At 36.6% G+C, this 21,458-nt stretch overlaps 1 protein-coding gene across 4 annotated transcripts in view; it reads left to right on the top strand.

The window, feature by feature from the left end:
* The first annotated feature begins 2,650 nt into the window (after positions 1-2,650).
* GPSM2 (G protein signaling modulator 2) overlaps positions 2,651-21,458 on the top strand; it is a 49,806-nt gene continuing 30,998 nt past the window's right edge. Inside the window, exons 1-2 of one of the 4 annotated variants that reach the window (XM_074262864.1) lie at positions 2,774-2,919; positions 19,867-20,188. In XM_074262864.1, coding sequence (XP_074118965.1) covers positions 20,127-20,188 — 62 coding nt within the window. In that variant the 5' untranslated portion in view covers positions 2,774-2,919; positions 19,867-20,126. Of the gene's footprint in view, positions 2,920-19,866; positions 20,189-21,458 lie in introns of all 4 variants that reach the window. The other 3 variants (XM_074262865.1, XM_074262867.1, XM_074262866.1) reach the window with 3 other exon arrangements.

The raw sequence follows: 21,458 nt of genomic DNA on the forward strand, positions 1-21,458 counted from the left end.
ACATACATGGACTCGTCAGTTACAGCAAGTGGAGGAATTCTGAATACTATGGATAAATTCGCTTACACTTACTTTGAAACTATACTTTCCAGAAATGTCCACATAGATGATGAGATTGACACATCTATGGCCAGAGCTAGCTCAGCATTTGGGAGACTCCAAAGGAAAGTGTGGAAAAGAGGAGGTATTAGAAGAGGTACCTACCAAACTGAAGGCCCACGGAGCTCTTATGCTGACCTTTTTTGTGTGTGCCTAGAGAGTATATTAGTGTCATGACAGGAAACGGAATCGCTTCTCTTTGAATTATCTTAGGAAGACTCTGAAGATAGCGTATGGACCCTGAGGTCTTTTTTAGAGCTCAATTGCCAAGCATTAAAATTCTATTGCAGAGAAGCAGCTCTAATGGGCTAACCACATTGTTCAAATGTCAAATGTTTGACTAAATGACTGTTTTACAGAGAACTCACACATGTAGTCAAACGGAAGTCAAAAGAAGTTTTACAAAAACACAATGAAGGTCTCTCAGAAGAACCTTTCAATTGCATAACCTGGAAGATGAGCAAAAGATTTCCCAGTACCAAAACATACACTGTGCTCCATAAGCAAAGTTATAATAGCTCAAAAGAAATGAGGTGCTCAAGTTTTGAGACATCCTCACTAATGTTCATATGAAGTAGTCTTCTGCTCTTAGTCTGTAGTCTGTTCAGCCACAGTCTCACACATTGAACCTTGACTCCAATAGACTGATGTCTAATAGAAAATGAAAGGATGATGATCAACCAGTCAAATCTCATGGGAAATGTTTCCCTGACTTATTTACCTTGTTTGTTCACATTTGTTTATTGTCTCCCCCTTTAGATTGGGGAATTCTTTGATAAGGGCTCGCTTACTCTTTTTGTATCCTCAGTCCTGGCACATTGTAGGTACTTTATGTTTATTGACTGATTTGTTGAAAATGTTAGGCCAAAAGAGGGATAATTCTTGGTTAGAGACCCTTCCCAATGTATCTGCGAGATTTTAGAAGCATACAGTAAGCGTTGAAAGGAACCCTTGTATCCCTCTCGCGCTGCCACTTTATTTTATAGGCCCAGGAACTTAAATGACTTGCCCATAGTCACCCAGGTATTAGGCATCAAAGGTGGGATCTGCGGATGTCTGAGGAGTGGGCTATCTGAGTGTCTTTTGCAGGAGAAACAAGTGGAAAGGCCACATGTGTCTTGGTGAGAAGCAATGAGATAAACGGTGTTCTGGTGAATAAAGCCTTTAGGATGAGTAAGGAACTGTGAACATCTTGGCAGGGAAATTGGGACTGTCATCACTGCTAAATTTGCCTGGTATTGTCTGTTTTATTATTACTAGAACTTTCCTTCAGAGTACACTGTGGCAGTGTAAATGCCAGGATACAGCAGAGCTGAAGTGGGACAGACCTAAATGATCCCTGGCCCTTCAGCCACGAGTCTCCCGGATGCAAAGGTTACAAGAAGGTGACAGCTCAGGGAACATGAGCCTAGGGGAGGGTTAGAGGCCTCCAACTTGAGCTGCTCGAGTCTAACGCCTAAGGTAGAAAAGGCTTCGAGTTACAACAATTGAGATTCATTTGATAGGCTTATCGAAGGAGAGCTCTGGGGACCTAGGCAGTCCCGGAAGGAGACCGATAATAGCACCACGATTTTTCAGATGAGAATGCTTGGGTAAGCACTATTATCCTGCGGGCGAGCCGCCCTGCAGCAGCGTAGTCCTAGAAGAGCTGCTTCTTGTCTTTGGTCCGCGTGCAGTTAAGGCTGGGGCCTCTAGGCCCTAAGGCCGCCTGCAGCCAGACAAGGTGGGCGCCAAACTTGGTTAGACAGGAAGCCCGGGCTGGGCTCCGAGGGAGCTCGGGCTCCCGCTCGCACGAAACGCCTCAGGCCCATGTATCCTGCCCGCGGGACGTCGCTTGTCTGGGCGCTGCTTCTCCTGTCCCCGCTTGTCCTCCCCCCGCCCGCACGGGGCCCGGCACTCCAATGCTAGCTGGGCTCTCCCTGCACAGACAGCACTTCGGAACTATCTCTAACAGGAGATCGCCTTTAAGCAAGGCTGTCCACACGCCTGCACTATGAAGCGCTGGGCTTGTGCCGAGCCCGGCAGTGTGAACAAGGCACAGGGGGGATCCCTGCGAGAGGTTCTAAACAACTGCGTCCCCGGAGAGTGACCGGCTCCCTTCCGGCTCTAAACGGTGTCCCGGGGACTCGGATCACTCCCGGGGGCAGGACAGGGCATTCCGAGAGGGGCCTTCGCCCAGTCGCCCCCTGCCTTTCCGAAGGGTTCTAGAACCGGGAAATAAGGGCTCTTTTATCGGGACTAGTCAGGATCCTTGGTAGGGAACAAAGAAGTCCGCGATAGAAGCGCCGTGCCCCGCACCGAAGAGCAGGTCTCCAAGTTCGAGAGTGGGAGGGACCGGGGGGAAGCCCATCCCGCCCACGCGCCCTCCCATTGGCCTGTACGAAAGACGCGGGGGCAGAGCCAGTTTGAACGCGAACAGCTCTTAGCCGCGCAGGCGCACACTGCACCGGGGAGGGCACTGGATTGCCGAGGCGTTGAACGCGGCCCGGGCGACCCGCGCTGCTCTGGGAGACCCTATTGGTGGGTTTGAGGGAGGGGAGGGTGAGGGCCGGCCAGCAAAACTCTGGCCCACGTGATTGGCGGGGGCCAGGGGGCGGGGGCGCGAGCCTGCCTCCGGCGCTGCCCCAGCCTCTGCCTCGGCGCTGGCCCCCGGAGCGCCGCCGCGGCCCGGCCTGGGGGCGGGGCAGCAGAGCTCGGTCTGGCCCGGAGCCCGCCGCCGCGGCAGCAGCGGTTGCTCTTTCGGCGGCGGCGGCAGCGGCAGCAGCTTCGGGTCGTTCCCGGCTTGGAGTCCTCGGAGGAGGGAGAGGAGGACGGAGGCAGGTGAGTCCCTCTGCGGAGTTGCGAAGGATGGGGAGAGGCGAGGAGTCCCCTGCTTTGTGAGGACTTGCGGGCGGGTGCTCCCGGAGCTCTTTCCGAAGCCGGGTAGATGGGGCCGGCGAGCCGGGCCTGCGAGGTGCTCGCTCGTCCTTGTCCGCCCCACAGTTACCGGGGTGCGCGCGCCGGCCTCGCGTCCCGGATCAGCAGCTCTAACTGTGCGAAGCTGCGGACCCTCCTCCCCCCCCATTGAGGGGGCTACCCCGAGAGCCGCGCGCCCTTCTAAAACCCGGGACAGGCGCGCGGGCCCTTTGGTTTGAGAAATTTCCTTTTTAAATCTAAGTTTGACGTCGTGTAATAAATAACTCCTTCCCTGAAAGGGCTTAATTGGTTGTAGATTAAGTGCTTGTGTCCCCAGATTAAAGCACAATGAGAACAGCCTCAGCGGGCTTTAATCTTCGGTTTTCGCACCTATTCTGGTTGTGGAGTAGCTTATCTGGGTGTGTGTAATTTAAATATCTACGCTTGGTGTCGTTTTCTTCCGTAGCTTTTCCAGAAACTTAACATTTCTTCACTAACCTGTTGGTTTATCACAAGACTTAGCAACTCCTTTATTTTTTCCCCCAAAATGAAAACTTTAGATTAATACAACATATAGAATTAACTGGATCTGTATTACCTTATTTTTATTTTAAAAGGGAAAAATTAGTTAACAGTTAATTGAAGCTAAATTGTTTTAAGTTTTTCACATAGGGGATATGTTTTCTTAGGGCAAAATTTAATTCATTTGCATTTTTAGAATAAAATGTTTTAAAAATTGAAACACAATAAACACTTGGTATTCCGATCTGCCAGGGATGTAGATAGAACTGCTTTTATGGGGGAAGTTTCCCTACCAACAGAGTTTGGAAGTACGGTATTGGATTACGAATGTATGATCTCAAACGTGATGAGTGACTTAAAATGTTAAAGAGGGTGATTGAGTCTGAGGAGCATTGATACGGGATCTCATATGGTGCGGTGGTGCATCGCCACTCACTTTAAGAAGTTGGGACTAGAAGCACACCCACAGGGAAGGCAGAGAAGATCCCTGGTCAGGCGGGATGCACTTTTCCCATCACTTCAGTTCCCAAGCACCTGTCATGTACCAGGCACATTGCCAGGAGATGGTAAGACAACTAACTAAGCCAGTGGGAGACACCACATGAATATCTATACAAAGTAACTTGAGAAGAGAGGACATCCGGCAATTGGGGGAGATGGGATGATGATGAAGAAAGGGATTTTTCAAATCTCGAGTTTTGGAGAAATTGCATTCTAATTGTGGAAGATAACTCGGACAAAAGCAGCTGCACTGAAGACTGAACTATTGTGTGAAGGAAGCAGAAGCAGCAAGTGGGTCACTTTGTCTTCAGTTTAGCACCAGGGAGGGGAAACAGTACGGAGTAAGTGAGCCTGGAAAGGTGTTGTGACACTAGAGCATGTAGAGCTTTGTGAGCCAAACAGGAGTTTTGTAGGTTATCCTAGAGACAATGGGAAGTTTTTCTTTCCATGGACTTGATTCTTTGTGTTTTAGTTAGAGATATTTTTTTCCCTCAGGTACTGCTGGACCACATAAACATTTAAATGAAAGAAATCTTTTCACTATTCAGACATAGATTTATAGAAGCTGAAAAAAACAAATTTCGTTCCCTTGTGAATCATTTCAAAGGAGGTAGAATCATGGTCTTATAGATCTTTAATTTGACTTAAGCCCTGGGCTTGGCATGTTGCCTGTCAGTTTAGGAAAGCTGGAGACCAGATTCAGGTCCCAGATAGCCATTGGGTATAAGGATTTCATCTGTCTTATCACTTTGCTTTTCTGGGTCTCAGTTTTTTCATCTATAAAATGAGAGTGGGTCTAAATGATCTCTGGATTGTCTTCCAGCTAAAACATTCTGTGACTACCCTCTTAATCTTTTGTGGCAATATTGACTTCACTGCCTCAAGTCGTTTAAGTCATGTATTTTTCTCATTTTTCCTCTGGCAACCTCTATAAATATTGATGATAGTACACTTCCCAAATTCTCTTCGTTGATTGATTATGGTTGTCATTCTGTTTCGAGTACTTTTCCCAAGACTTGCAGTATTGATTGCTGCTGCTCCCTGTAAGATATTAACTTGTCTTTTGAGTTTATACTATGTCCAAGGTAGTAGGGTAGGCAGTGTAAAGTGCAATGAAGTGAATAAATCAAACAAGAAAACAACTTATTTTGAATAAAAACAGTAATTATTTGCTATGGTTATAATAAATTAAAGAACTTTTATAGTATTAAATTGTCACATTTCTTTTTTCCCATGAATAGCAAATTAATTATTGAATGACATAATGTTGTGAGAAAGTAGAATAGATCTCTTAAAAGACATCCATGAAGCAGTATCAGTTTGTGTACATACATGATTTATGCATATATTTTTATGTTACATATATTTATATACATATAAAATGTGCATATAACATGGATATATTTTAACACTAATTACAGATAGCTTTTCTGCAGTAATTTTCTAATCAAAATTTCTAATAGCAGATTTAATTTGACATTCATTTTTTGAGCTGATTGATTGAAAGTCGGACGAATGATATCAATATAAGCCAGAGAGAGAAAAAACCAACTTTCATTCTGTGTGTTTAAAAATAAGACTAACTTTTTTAATTTTTAAAAATCACATATATTTTGTAAGTGAGGAATTTAAGTAGAAAGCTTACTAACATTAATAATAAGAAATAATTTTGAGTCATACATTTTGACTTCATAAATTGCTCCTTACAATTCTACTCATTCTTCATTACAAGTAAAAAAATTTTCTATTATGGAAGATATGTAAAATCACTTTTTAAATTGTAAAGTTCTATAGAAATGAAAATTATATATGTGTAAAAATATTTTGTCTTTTTAAATTCTGTCATTTGCTTCCTCGTAGTAAATAACATATCAACTAGGCAGGCAGTAATATGAAGTTGTATCGTCCAGAATAATAAAGAAGGTAAAGGACCTAAATAGATGATATTCCTTTTTCCTTTTTGTGGCTTTTGAATTTGGAGGAAGAACTCTGGATTTTTTCTTTACAAACATTTGTTTATAATATCAAATGTAGTTTGCTGATTGGGTTAACACTTAGGAACAGGTAGAAAGTATTGAATGCTCTTAAGTTTTTAACTTTGTTGCATTCTTCTCCAGACTTGATTTGTTAATACTTCTGTATACCTATATGAAATATATTTTAACTAAAAAATACTTTTTATACTTTAAAGTTTCAAAGAGCTGGCTTAGTAAGTTCCAAAGAGCTAGTTGAAGATTTCCTGAATGGATAGGAAATATTAATCTTATGTAAAATTTAAAATAAATATCATTTATATTTTAAATTTTCCTGTTCTTAGAGGAAAGCTGAATGTAATTTTTTTAATCTTTGAAAGTAATTTTGAGGCAACTATTAGTATAACTATGTTTTTTTTTATTATTAATACAGCTTTTTATTTACAAGATATATGCATGGGTAAATTTATAGCATTGACAACTGCCAAGCCTTTTGTTCCAATTTTTCCCCTTCTTCCCCCCACCCCCTCCCCAAAATGGCAGATTGACCAATACATGTTAAATATGTTAAAGTATAAGTTGAATACAATATATGTATACATGTCCAAACGTTATTTTGCTGTACAAAAAGAATCGGACTTTGAAATAGTATACAATTAGCCTGTGAAGGAAATCCAAAATGCAGGTGGACAAAATTAGGGATATTAGGAATTCTATGTAGTGGTTCATAGTCATCTCCCAGAGTTCTTTCGCTGGGTGTAACTAGTTCAGTACTGCTCTATTGGAATTGATTTGGTTCATTTCATTGAGTACAATTATGTTTGATGCTATATTTGTTTGGGGAAGCTTGTGAACTCTCTCCCAAACTAATATTTTTAAAATGCATAAGATGAAGTACAAAATCAGAAATTATATAGAAATAACAGCTATCAAAAAAAATTTTTTTTTAATTCATGGATCCATTGAAATCTATCCCAGGACCCTTTGCATCTCCATATGCTCTGGTTAAGAACTGTCCTAACTCAGGGATCCCATTTTATAGAAAAGAAAATTGACACTTAGAGGAAAGAAGGCTTTACTAAGTTTACGTGGGTTGAGACAAACCAGAATTTAGATCAAGGTCCTTTGACTTTGAACCTAGATCCTATTCTACTATAATACTGTGTCAATAGGTAATCACAACTTAAGGAAACTTACTGGAAAACTAGGTTTATTACAAGAGAAATGAACATGCATGTGGAACCCAGAGAGTTCACAATCCACATAGAAGTTTGCATGTTTCTAACAGGAGGACAAAAGAAGGAGGAGAAAAAACAAATCTCCACCTAAAGGGACATGACATGAGGGAGAGGGGAAGGTATGGTAAAGGTTGGTAAAGGATAGAACCCTTCTCAGGGGGAGGAGCAAAGCAATGGCAAAAGCAGTATTTTTTTCCCCTTGAGAAGATTGTGAAGATATGATGGTCTGCTTTTCTACTAGGGTCCTAGCTTTAGACTGAACAGTGCCTGTCGACTCCCAGGAGCACACAGGAAGTCCAACTTGGGATGCAAATAACAAATTATGTCAGTTGGGTGGAGAGGGGAGAGAAAGAGGGCTGGAAGTGGGTTTTGTCCTTGATACATTCAGGGCCTTTTGCATACTGGGGCCAGTTTTTCTAGAAAACATGACAACTTACAAAGTAAAACTCAGGGGACCTCCTAACATACCTTAAAAATCGTATATATTACTCTGGCTTTAGATCATGTGTTACATCTAAATGAATAGAATATAAATATATAGAATCCTAAAACTGATTCAGGAAGATCTGAGTTCAAAACTAGCCTTGGACATTTGCCAGCTGTCACTGGGCAAATCACTTATAATTATTTGCCTAAATTTGGTCTCCTTGAAAATGGAGATAATAACAGAACCTCCCTTCCAAGGTTGTTTTGAAGATAAGATACATAAGTACTTTGCAAGCTTAAAGCATTAAATAATAGTTTTCATAGTTTATTTAGGATTGCTGAAAACAGGCTGAATTTAACATTCAGTCGTGTGAAAAATATTTATTTTTTCCATGTAGGTTGATGTATATTGTCATTCTTACATTATTTAATAATGCCTAAATTATTAATAATGCCTTACATTATTTAATAATGTCTAAATTAAGGCTAGAAGTATTTAAGTATCTTTACTTAAAGCTCTGAATGCCTTTTAAATATATATTTAAAAACTCATCTCTTACTTTAATAGTGTTTTATCCAAGTATAGTATATATTTTGGGACACTTTTTAGCTTTATGTAGAGTAGAAGAAGAAATGTTAATGATTGAAAATAAAAGATCATGTAGTATTTTGTTGGTTCTGAAATGAAGGAAAATTTTAAATCTCATTTAAATTATTTTATAAAGGTTACAGATTTGTGTTCTTCTGTATCATCATTATATTATTATTATTAATTTTTAAAGTTCTTACATTACAGTAGTTAGATTTGGTTTGAAGTCTCTCAAAGCAAAAATGTTATTAGCTTATTGAAAGTCAAATTAGTACTATCCCTATTTGAGAAACTTTTGAAAATTAGTTTCTGCAGCATTTTAGAACTCTCTAATATAGCATGCTGTTAAGATATTTGGTTTATTAAGAAAATAAAACAAATTTATAATGCTTTATTCCAGCACTTTTTTTCTGTAGATTGGCATAAACAGCCATCCCATGTAAAGGGTATATTTTTAATTATTTGATTCTGTTCCTTTCTATTGTCTAATTCTTCGGATGTATGCTTGTCCTTTCTCCTCAAACTACTACATAGAAACTTTGTGATATTTGGGGTCATATTGGAAAGTAAAAAAATCAGAATGTAATGAAAATAGATTTAAGCAAATTTTGAGAGTTTGTTTTTGAATGATGTCAGGATTCAATAAATGTTGTGGAAATGGAATCAATAAGACTTTAATAACAGATTAAATAATGGGAAAAGTGAAGATTGAAATGTTTACAATGGACCAAAAAGTGGGAAGGCGAGGCTCTGGGCTGGTCACTTGGAGCAGGTTTAAGCTCATGTTGGTTTAGGTGCTACATTAGGTAGTTGCAGTTTGGGATCTTGAACTCAGAAAAAAAAAATCAGTAATAAAAAGATTTGATAGTTACCTGCAAAGAGTTGATGGTCGAAGCTTTGAAGTGAATGAGATTACCAGGGGAGAGAATATACACAGAGATGAAGAAGAGAATAAAGGTAGAGAGACAGAGGGTCTCTTCCTAATCTTAAGAGGTTAGGAAGAAGATGAGGAGCCAACAAAGAAAAAAAAATAATTTTAGGATTTTGAACTGGAAAGGATTTTAGAGATTATCTAGTCTAGTCTTTTCTTTTTTAGATGAAGAGCCAAATCCAGGGGATGAGGATTTACCTAAGGCTATACAGGTAGTATTTCTGGGGAGTCCAGACTGCAGCTTATATAAGCCCCCTACCCCCAAATCATTGCACAATGAGCTGAAAGCTAAGTATTATTTCCCACTGCTTGAGTCCTAGAAGTTAATAATTTTGCATAGCCTGTTAATGATATTATAAATATCCAAATGGCCTTTGGCAGAAAACTTGGTTGCCACCATATGTTGTCCTTCATTCTTGAAAGGGATGACCAGTGATATCATGAGGATAATGTCTTGACTTACCCTTGAATTATATTTAAGTCAGGTGGAGCTGTGTAAAGTCTTTAGTCTTACTACTTCTCACTACTCCATAGTTATGGATGATCAGTGGCAAGGCAAAGTTTAGACATCTGGTAATGGCCTAGAATGCAGTAGAGTATGACTGTGGCCTTTCTAAATTGAGATTCCCCCCCCCCCCCAGGTCTCAGTTTGCCTGAGTCAACAGCTGTTCAATGACTAAGATCTAGGTAAGAAAAAGAAACTACCAAGAATACACAGTCAACTCCTGAAAGACACTCTAACTTGAAACAAGAAAACAATTGCCCAAAGAGAACAGATCCACTCTTCAAATCAGGTAGTAAATAGCACAATCAAGATTCAACATCAGTTCCTCTTCATTCCAGTCAATGAACAAGCATTTATTAAGTGCCTTCTATGTTCTAGGCACTATTCCAGGTGTGAGGAATACAAAGAAAAAAGTGAAAGCTGCCCCTGCCCAGAAGAAGTTTAGTCATCAGTCCCTATCTAAGTGTGTATGTGTGTGTGTGTATATATATATATATATATATATGCATATATATATATATATATATGTATGTATATATGTATACATACAATGATTTGAGGGAAAATAGAGCAAGAAGCTGTGGCAGGAGCCTGGGTCAGCAATGAAGAGGGGCTGATGTGCAATAGGAACATAGTGGCAGTGTAATGGACAGGAGATGTTGGAGAGTGATCATGGGGATAAAAATGTGAGCATTTTGATTGGATCTGTGAAGTGAGCAAGAATAAGTAGATGAGGGTGACTCTGGTGTGGTAAACCTGGGGTCTTGAATGGGTTATGTTTTTTTCCGCAGAAGTAGGAAAGTTAAGAAGGGATGTATTTGGGCATAAAATTGGATAGTTTGTGCTACTCTCTCTATATAGAGGAGCTTCAAAGCCAAGGAGAGTTTTTAAGTTAGTCAGCAATATCAAAAATTTCAAATAAATGAGTTGTTTTATTTCAAAGGTAAGTTTGTTTTAATGGATAAATTCCTCTTGATATTGAGAGGGAAAAAAATGTTTGATTGTGCCTCTTCTCTTTTTGATGTATTTTTATGCCACTTTTGGTGTACTATTCCTTGATAGTATTTGATAGCCTGTTCCCGCCCACCATGCATTTGTGTTATTCTTTGGGGACCTGCAGTTTTAGATATTATGATGTTACCATGTTTCATGACCATTTAGCATATTATACTCTTTCTTCCAGGAGAAGTTTGGGGTCATCAAAAGCATTGCACAGTTTACCCAATATAATCTATCCTACTCTTTTTTATATAAACTGGACAGCTAGTGCTTTTAGCTTTGCAAAGTACTTTCCATGAATTCTTACATGATCCCTCTAGATTAAAATGCTTTAGTTGTTTGAGAGAGTAAGTTAGTAAACAGCTGACTATCATTAAGTGAACTATCTATAGATGAATCTGACTTCTCTGGGCAGTAGTAAATTTTAGTCCCTAGAGACTTTCATGCAGATTTTGGATAACTGTCATTCATACTTTATATTTTCAAAAATTGGTTTATACCAATGAGATCCTTTCTAACTCTAATTCTATGACTTCCTAGTCTTTCTCAGAGTCCTCATTCCAAAACCAACCCCCAGATATTCCGGGATAAGTATTTTATAATGGCCAAATAGTCCAGTATTAGCTGTTTTTTGTTGATGTCCTATATAAGCCATTTATGCTTTTCATATTGTGTCTACTCCAGGGCAACATTTTTATGTTGTTTGTGACTTTGTTTGATGTTTCTTTGTCCTAGGTGTATCTTCTATAATATAAACTGTATATAATAAACTATAAATATAATATTAATATATAAACTGAATTTTAGACTGTTAGCATATAATTAGTAAAATATATCTAGCATAGTTTTTATGCTAAATGTAATTCAATATGGCTTTGATTAAGAGCATTTAAAGGTATTAGAGTGCCTTATTGTATGACTCTTAAGAGTCTAAGTCATACAAGTCATACAAAATTCTGCTTTGAGTTTTTTATTGTTTGAATTACTGACAAATTGGAAATAATTATACTAATTCTCCATCCTCTCCCAATTGGAAATCAATTTCTACTACTGATTGGGAGAAACATTCAACAGATTACTTAACGTTTCAAAATTTTACTTTGCCTACTTATAAAGTATGATTGGGAGCTCTTTTTTTTTTTCCATTATAAACATCCTAGAAGAAGGTGTGGTTTATCATTGCAATCCTCTTGTGCCCCCATTTTTTGAATTTTGAACTATTTTTATCACTTTACACTTAATTCTTTCTTATTCATTGATTTTTAAGCATTTAGACTGTGTACATACTATCCTATATGAAGATTACATTATTTTTTCCTCTAAAACATTTCCCTTACCATTTAAATTTTCAGTCATTCTGATTCATGCTAATATTTCAGGCACAAAATCCTGAAAGGTATCTGTTTTGTTTGCTTTGAAGTTTCATTTTTAATCACTTGTCAAAACCTTAAGTTGCTGCTTATAAAATTTGCCTTTACTGAACTTAAGACTTTAGAGCTGGTTAGGACTTTTAAAATTATCTATTTTGTAAAAGGACTATTTTGGTGTTTTTCTTTCCGTGGATTTTATCATTGGGAACGTAAATGAAAATTTTGATCAAGGCTAAAATGATTTTTTACATGACATAGAAAGAAAATTCAGGCAAGAATATAGATAGAATGAAGTTTGTAGAAGAAATGGATGCCACCTTATCCTTTCATATTAGAGATTTAATCTCCTTTACATACTCAACAGCCAATTTTCTAATTAAGATGTTGGACATATTCAGGGGAGAGAGAAAGGGAATAAACATATATCTAGCTTCTGCTATATATGAGACACTGTCCTAAGCTCGTTACATATTTCTGATTTGATTATCACAACAATCCTGTAAGATAAGTATTTTCATTATTCTCATTTTATAGTTGAGGAAACTGAAAAAGGCAGGTTAAGTGACTCTCCCAGAGTCACATATCTAGTAAGTATTGGAAGCCAGTTTTGAATTCAAATCTTCCTAACTTCACTGTATCACCTAGCCACTCCAAATTATTAAATTTAAAATATTTCTAAATATTAAACCTGACTGCCTTGCCTCAATCATTATTTTCTGAAGTAAAATCTTTTTGTTGCCTCCAGAATTTTTTAATCCTCCATTTAATCCAGTCTTTCCTTGTAAGAATCCTATAGTTATTTCTCTACACCAAAATCCTCTAACCCCCTTTTTTTGGGGGAGGAGTAGAGGAGAGGGTTAAAAGTTTTCAATTGAGCCATCATTTTCTATTCATCAAATTGCTTTAATTTCTACTGACTCATTTAAAATCCCACAATCCGTTCTTTTGTGTTGATTATCTGAGTCTCCCTGTTTCATATCCACTTTTTGCCTTCTACACACAAGTATAATTGTTAGACATAATGGTTTTGAATTAGATGTATTACCTAATGAAAGAAGATTGTCTGTTTTGCATGGTTGAGGGTTTATTTTGTTATTCCCTGATATCAATATGCTTCCAGATAATTTATAAATAGGAATATTTCTGAACTAGTGCTAAAATGAATCTGACTTCTTTTTCCTTCTCAAATGTATTTTGCCATCTAACTTCTAAATATCTATTGTAATGATGTCATGTATTTTAAAATTCACCTGGAGCTTAACATTGTAATTTTCCAACTAGAAGGGAATTGAGATATCCTTTAGTCCTATCTCTTAATTTATAGATGAGGAAACTGAGGGTCAGAAAGCTTAAGTGACTTAAGAGAGATAACATGGGTAATTATTTTTTTAAATGCACTCCTCTTCCACTGTTCTTTAGACTGATAATTATTATATCTACTTAATATACCATACCAATACTAGAGGAATGTTGAGAATTTGGATCTAGTAGAAATCAACAAAGTTGTTGTTCAGAAAATGTAAAGGATACTTAATGGCTGCTTGTTAAGTATTTTGAGTTTGTGCTGAAAACCAATTCAAAGTATTTAATGAATTTTCTTTTAGTGCTGGCAAAGAACAACCAGTTTAGATTTCACACTAGTCAAATTACTCATGTTATAGTGTTATCATATAGTTATATTATGTTATAAGGAAGCATAAATATGATCATAGTTTAGGGATCAACATCTATTGCAATTCTGCAAGAATGCGCAACAAGTCAACGTGAAGTTTGCTTTAGTATTTAGTGAAGGTGTAGGCAAATAAGAACTAAAAAATTTTAGACAGTAACATTGAAGCTAAAATATGAAATTGTGGTTAACTAAAATATCATGAATATTTTATTTAAGAAGAGAGTCAGAAGTTACGGGATGAGATGAACATTGGTCATCATTATAATAGAGGAAATTGTTTATATATTAAAAGATAGGAATCTTCTGGTTATTTACTAATATAAGAACTATTTCAGAATCTGCTGTCAATGTGAGCAAATAATAAGCTTGTTTAGAGAAGTTAAAATGAATATTAATTCAGAAAAAAAAGGACAAAAATGAGAAAAAATTGTAAGCACTTAAAATCGTACCAATCTAGCCAAGCTGTTGATTGAAATGAGATTTTTTAACTTGCTATTTTATTTTCTTTTCCAATTCATTTTTGTAAGATTTTGAGTTCTATTTTTTTCTCCTTCCCTTCCCTCTACTCCAAGATAATTAAGCAATCTGATATTGCTTATTCATGTACATTATACAATTAGCTCAACATATATACAGACCATTCTTATAAAGATTTTACGGAGTTTTTTGTACTAGACACAATTTTCACAGCAAGGGTTGATTTTTCAGAGTATTCCAAATAGACAAAGACTACAAAAAACTCCATAAAATCTTTATAAGAATGGTCTGTATATATATTGAGCTAATGAAAATATGAGAAGGCAGGCAGGCTTTCATGATCCTGCAGCAGAGCCAACCCTGGGTAGTGAGTAAGTGAGTAGTATGATAGTACTTCATAGTTCTGGAGTTGGAGCCAGGTTTAAATTCCACCTCTGATGTGAGCTATGCAACTATGGACAAGCCATTGAACCTCTCTGAGACTCATTTTCCTTGCTTGTAAAATGAAGGGGTTGGACTAATTGACCTCCAAAATCTCTTAGCTTTAAACCTGTGATCTCATAGGCACACTTGCCTGAGAGCATAGAAAATACATTTTCCTTAGAGCATAAGTTTTCCCTTAAATACGATAGTATTTAATAAATTCAGTGCTAGAGACAGTTTTGTTCAATAATTAATTATTATTAAGAATTATCTAATTATCTTAATTATGAATATTTATTTCACATAGTAAGCATTTATTATGTGCTGTGCACTGGGCATTTTGAATAAAACAAAATAGTATCTGCCCTCAGAACCTTACAGTCTACTGAGGGGGAGAACAATACATACCCAAGTATTTATGAAGCAATACAAAGTAATTTCAAAAGGAGGATCAAGAAAGGCCTCTCATGGGAGGTGGCACCTTAGCCATGCTTTGAAGTAAATCCTAGGCATTTTATGAAAAAAGTGAGGGGTGTATTAAAGGAGTGTTTATAAAAAAACAAGTAAGCAGAGGATGTAATGCCCCTTTTGGAGGGAGACATATATGCTTGTCAAAGGAGTTTAACAAAATCCTGCAGAATACTGGGTAAAGAAAAAGGAGTTAAGAAAAACTTCATGCAGATGATGATAAAATCTTGAATCCTTAAAAGGAGGGATTCTGTTCTAGGAAGAGGAACTGATGTAGTCATGATAGGTACAACCAGAGTAAAGGAACAGAAGTGCCTACTGTGAAGAACAGAAAGAAGGTCAGTTTCTGTGGATCATAGACTATGGAATAACATCCAGTGAGCTGGAAATAGAAGGTTGGAGACAGATTGTGGAAGGCATTAAAAGTTAAACCAAGAAGTTCATATTTTATCCTAGAGGCAGTAGGGACACAATCAAATAGGGATAGTGATCTGATCAGGTCTGAACTTAAGTAGCAGCTGTGTGAAAAGTAGATTAGGCCAGGGCTTACACTTTTTCTACTATTAACCTCTTTTTACCCGAGAAATTTTTATATGACCTCAAGTATATGGGTATACAAATCTAACATTTGCTGATAATAATTATTAATTTTGTAACCTCCACATTAGTCACAACCCCCAGTTTAAGAAGCTAGGAACTAGAGTAGAGAAAGACTTGCAGCCTCCATTTAGGAGGCTGTTGAAGTTGACAAAGGTTTGGCCTAATGTGGAAGCTTTATATGAGAAAAGAGAAGAAATTGACTTTGAGAGATATAGAGGTTAAAATTGATTCTATATCATTGATTCATATCAATGAGGAATTGATACCGAGTTTATAGACCTGAGAGACTGAAGGAATAGTCATGTCTTAAACAGAAATAGGTATATAAAAGTGAAATTCTCTAGATTTTGCCTTGGAATCACTAGAGTTTCTCCTACCAAGCCTGTCTCCATTGGAAGGAGGGAAACATCATTCCATCATGCCTTCAACAGGTCATTTTTCTTGGCCTATCAAGTTAGAACTAAGGAAAACACCAATTGTATTGTTCTACCTCCCTCTGGCATCCCACCCCATTCTCTCTCCCTCCAGCTGTACCCTGAAAAGACTCGATCCTCAGGCCAGATCCCCAAGGATGCTGATAAACCTATGTGAATTCTTTGTTCATTGCTTTACAGACTCCTACTGTATTATCCCTTTCCCATCCCAGTAATTCTGACCACCTCTCCCTTCTTCCTCCACTTTCTGACTCCTAATAATTACTCCCTTATTCCCATGTTTCTCACCTTATCCCACCCCAAATCTTCCCATACCTTCTATGTGGCTCTTGCTTTGTCAAACACTTTTTATGCCATTCATCTTCTGGTTCTCACTTTTAGAGAGAGACTTTGTTTCCTGGTGATACAATTTCTCCTATGAGTCTTTTCTAGCATTAGTTAAACTTTCTTTCATTTTCTGACTCAGTAGTTGAAGTAGGGGAGTTTCAGTACTACTATCTTTTACTATTTTTACTACTTTACTATTGCCACTTCCAGTTCTTCTACCTCTGTCATTAAGTTCTCCCAATTCATAGTTGTCAACCAGTGCAGAGTCTGATAGCTGTTATCTCTTGACCTCAACAAGTTCAGTACCTTGTTCAGTCTTTGTATCTTCCCTATTTCCTACCCTCTAATTATGGACCTTCAGTATGCATATTGGTACTTCCTTAGATATCTTTACTTAATTTATTTAACTTTTCTCATTAGTCTTCTTTGTTAAACTCTTCATTTCATTGATCTTCAGTCTCTTCTCTACTGAATTTTTTCCTTCTGCTTACAGACATGTCAGTGTCTCCAAAATCTTCAAAAAATCAATTGAGTTCATAGATGGACTATTGTCCCATATCATTTTCTTTTTCTTTTTTTGCTGATGCAATTGGGGTGAAGTGACAGCCAAGTAGTATTAAGAGACTGAGGCCATATTTGAACTCAGGTCTTCCTGACTTCAGGGCTGGTGCTCTAGCCATATTACACCCTCTAGCTGCCCCTGTCCCATTTATTTTCTCTCTTTTATGGTTAACCTAATAAGTTCTACTATTTTTCCTCTCATTGAAAAAAATTATAGTCTGACTTTTGATTGCGTCTTTCACCTGAAACTTCCTGCAAAAATTACATATGATATCTTACTTGTCAGATATTTTGGTCTTTTCTAAACCCTTATCCTTCTTGACCTCTAGGCTAACTATGGTCATTTTCTTCTTCTGTATACTTTTAAATTTCTTTGTTTTTGTGACATTGCTTTCTCCTATATGTCAATTGCTCCTCCTTGCTCTCCTTTGCTAGAAATTTGTCTAGATCATGCCCACAAATCATAGATTTCCCCCAATACTCTGTCCTGGGTCTCTTTGTCCCTCTGTATTATTACATATGATCATCTCATCAGCTCTTATGATTTCAGTTATCATTTTTCTGCAGATAATTCTCAAATCTGTTTATCCAACTTTTAATTTTTAAGATTTTCATGTTCAGCTGCTTATTGAACATCTAAAACTGGATGTTTTGAAAACATCTTAAACTCAACATATTCAAAATGGAAATCATCTTTCCCTCCCAAAATTTACTCTGTTCTGAATTTCTCTATTAATGTTGAGAGCACCATGGTACTCCTAGTCTCACAATTTATGTGTCGTCCTTCATTCTTTATTCCTCATTTCATCTGTTGGCAGATCCTGTAGATTCTACCTTTATAACATTTTTAACCAGTGAGTTGATTTATTTGCTTATTTTGTTTTAAGGGAGGGTACTATTTCAATGAGAATAGGAAGCTAGGAAATAAAGAAAAATTCATTAGTAAAACATTTTTAAAAATAAAAATAAGATACTTAGTAACCTAGACCTTCTTAGTACTTCCAGAACAAAGTGTTAATACAATACTTAGGACTTGTCAGGGACATCGTTTTCATTTTTTAGCAACACATTTAGAAAGACATTGATAAGCTGGAGAACCTCCAAAGGAGGAAAGCAGTCAGGATTGGGGGATCATAGACTTAGAGCTGGTAGGGACTCTAAAGGTCATCTAATATCACTGCCTCATTTTTTTATTGTCCCAGAGTATGTGCGTTTCTAATTCTTGTTTGTTACAAGATGGTACTGGAAAGTTATTTGAGTTTGTGTCTCTGATTATTAGGGATGTAAGTCTTTTTAAAAAATATATTAATAATTTGTTTCCTCTTGAAAATTGCCTTATTTCTAATGTTTGACCATTTATCCATTGTAGACTGGGAATTACCACTATGACTTTTCAAATAACACCTGAACATATTTTAGTTTTCAAGTTTTTATACCTATTTGGCATGTTTTCCAAATCTGGTTTTTCTTTTAATTACATGTTTTGCTATACAGAAACCATTTTTTTAAAGGATTTTTGACAGGCATCAGATGTGTTCCTTGCTGGTAATAGTATTATAGAATCATAGATTTAAAAGTAAGAAAGCACCATGGAAGTCTAATAGTCTTTTCAATTTTTGGATGAGGAAACTGAAGCTTTAAAGTGGTCATTTGTCAAGTCTCCCAGGGCCCTCTAAATCTAGCCTTCCTACCATATCATGCTATCCTATTATTAGTTTCTCTTTTCTGTAGCTTTACCAAGCACTACTATTTCCTATATATTTAGTTAGATGTCCAGGCAATTTAAATGAAACAAATGAGAGAAATATAGTGAACTTAAATGACTTACCCAAAGTCACACAGTAGCATTGTTTGATTTGATTTGAACTCTGAAGTCTCTTTCAATTGAGATTTTGTAGGGGCTAGATAGGGCATTACATGCAGATTGACTATTCTTGCTTTTAGTTATCTAACTTTTAGTTATCTCCCGGGATAAGTTCCCTTAACCTGGTTTTGTTTTTCATAACTTTTTCTTATATTTGTTTCAACCAAAGATTCCCTCCACACACCCTTTCCTCCACCCCATTTTTTTTTCTCAGAGGCCAAGAGCAATATCGAGTACTTTCATTGGAGTGGAATATAGTTCTTTAATCCTAGGATGGGATAGAGAAAAGAGCAACAGCCATTTTGTACAGGTTCTAATAAATAAAAGTAGACTTTTCATGTGATGAGAGTAAAATATGAAAACTGAACATTCTTGAATACCACCGGTATCTTCAGTATGTCATGAGAAAGCAACATAAGTCACCATCAAGTTGGGTGAGACACCCTGTGGCCAACTTGCCATATCAATCAGATCAGAGATCCATTTTCATACTGCCTTTATATGAACAAAAATGCAGTGAAAATATATGGATGCTAAACCATTATCAGGTTGGAAAATTCCAATGATGAAGTAAAGTAATAATAGCAGAGTTTAGTGTTTTAGAATAATATGTTATAGTAGTTATTAAATCATCGTCTTTATAATCATATAAAATATCTAGTATAAAAGTGTTATGTTCTTAACTACCATTCTAATGTACCTAGGAACATAGCCACATATAATTATTTCTGACTAAGAATGGTGAATAAAATACTTGTAATTCAGACAAAATTTACTTATGTGAGAGCACTATTCTCAGACAAACATTTGTCACTCAGATGGCTACTTAGAGAGTCCCATGGTTACAGCTAAATCCTTTTATTCTGATCTCTTAAGTGATTCACGAGACACTAGTCTTCAGAACTAGCTATATTTATGCACAGCTAAGGCTTACTATAGGTTGTTGTTTAACAATGGGACATCAAGCCAAGCATCTTGTATTCCTTTTGCAGAAATGCAGCTGAAGTGGAGCTGAAAGGGCCACAGATGCAAGAATTGGGGATCCATTTCTGAACCATTAAACTGTGTCTGACATTGACCTCCTTTCATTGTTAATAAAGAAGAATATTACAGCAGGAGCTTAGGATGTATTAACACCAACTCATTAATATACTAACCGGACCATGTTCTGAAAACAAATCTACATATTAAAGGACTTGACCTGGACACCACAAATTTATTTCTTATTTTTCTCTACTGATAATGTGACCCAATGGAGGAAAGTGGTGTTTTGATAAGCATGAGAGAAGATCATTCTTTTCATGTTCGTTACAGGTAAGTCAAAATCTTACTATTGAAACAATAGATTCCTTCAAATTTAAACTTAAAAGTAATCTAACTTATAACTAGTATCTAATGTTAAATCATTGATTTACTAATAATAATTTTAATAAGCTATTATAATTTATCATAGCTTTTTATAAGTATGTATCAGTAGAAACTAATTATAAATTTGTGTATTAAAATGGTTTGGTTCTGTGGAAAAGTTATAAAGAAGACTTTTTAAAGTGTTTTATAACTTCCATGTTTCTAGCTATGGAATAGAATTTCTTCAAAGCCTTTTTTTTTCCCAGAAAGGGGGGAGGGGAAATATGCAACTTATGTGTGATTTGACTAAGTGGCTTCAAGTCTTGTTTTATTCTTCTTAAGACTTGATATTTGAAGCAGAATTCCAGTTAGGAAGTTATTCTCAGAGCTTTAGGCAACTTTAATTTTTTTAATTTTGTTTTTCTTTTTAACCGTGATCTAAAATAGTAATGCATTAATCAGTGATACTTTGTGGTAGAACTGGTCTTTAATAGAGGGCTAACCTAATTTTTAAAAATAAACAATTTCTTTTTGTGTGTTTAACTGAAAAATTAATCTTCAAAAAAAGCAATTTCTATAGAATTGCATTTCATTGGTCTCCATCCAAAACTTTTCCTGAGTTGGTCATGGAACACCAATAGAACAGAAATAGATTTAAGAGACCCCACTATTGTGATTACCTGGGTTAGTAATTCTCTGACTGCTGCCATGATAATGCACAATCTTACATCTCCACTCGTATCCTTATGAAATAGGATTTCTGTAAATACCAGTAAATTTCAGTAAATTTTCTAAGTACCTTGTGGACACATATGGCATCAACCCTTGTTCAATTTATTGTACATCAGTCAAAACCTCTATTCCAAGGCCAAGGAATTGGATCAAGTAAGAGAAAACCAAGAGAAGCTTGTTCAGATTAAGAAGCTATTAAAGACTTGCTGAAAGGATATTTATAAAGATTTTTTTAATATGTATAAATTAGTACAGTATAATTAGTGATGCATTGATGCATTCTAGTCACATTTTGGGGTAGTTTACAGTTTCAGTGCCTTTTTTGTTTGTAATTATGGTATTAGAAATTTGTACATAATCACAAATTCCCTTTGTTTTCCAACAGTAGATTTTTTAAAAAACTACTTGTTCCTGTGCATTGCTTTGGTATATATATAGCCTGCTCTTATCTCCAAAATTTCACTTGTATAAAAGCTGAAAATATTTGATTATTGATGTTAATTTC

The sequence above is a fragment of the Sminthopsis crassicaudata genome, chromosome 4 (genome assembly GCF_048593235.1).
Source record: "Sminthopsis crassicaudata isolate SCR6 chromosome 4, ASM4859323v1, whole genome shotgun sequence".
Classification (NCBI taxonomy): Eukaryota; Metazoa; Chordata; class Mammalia; order Dasyuromorphia; family Dasyuridae; genus Sminthopsis; species Sminthopsis crassicaudata.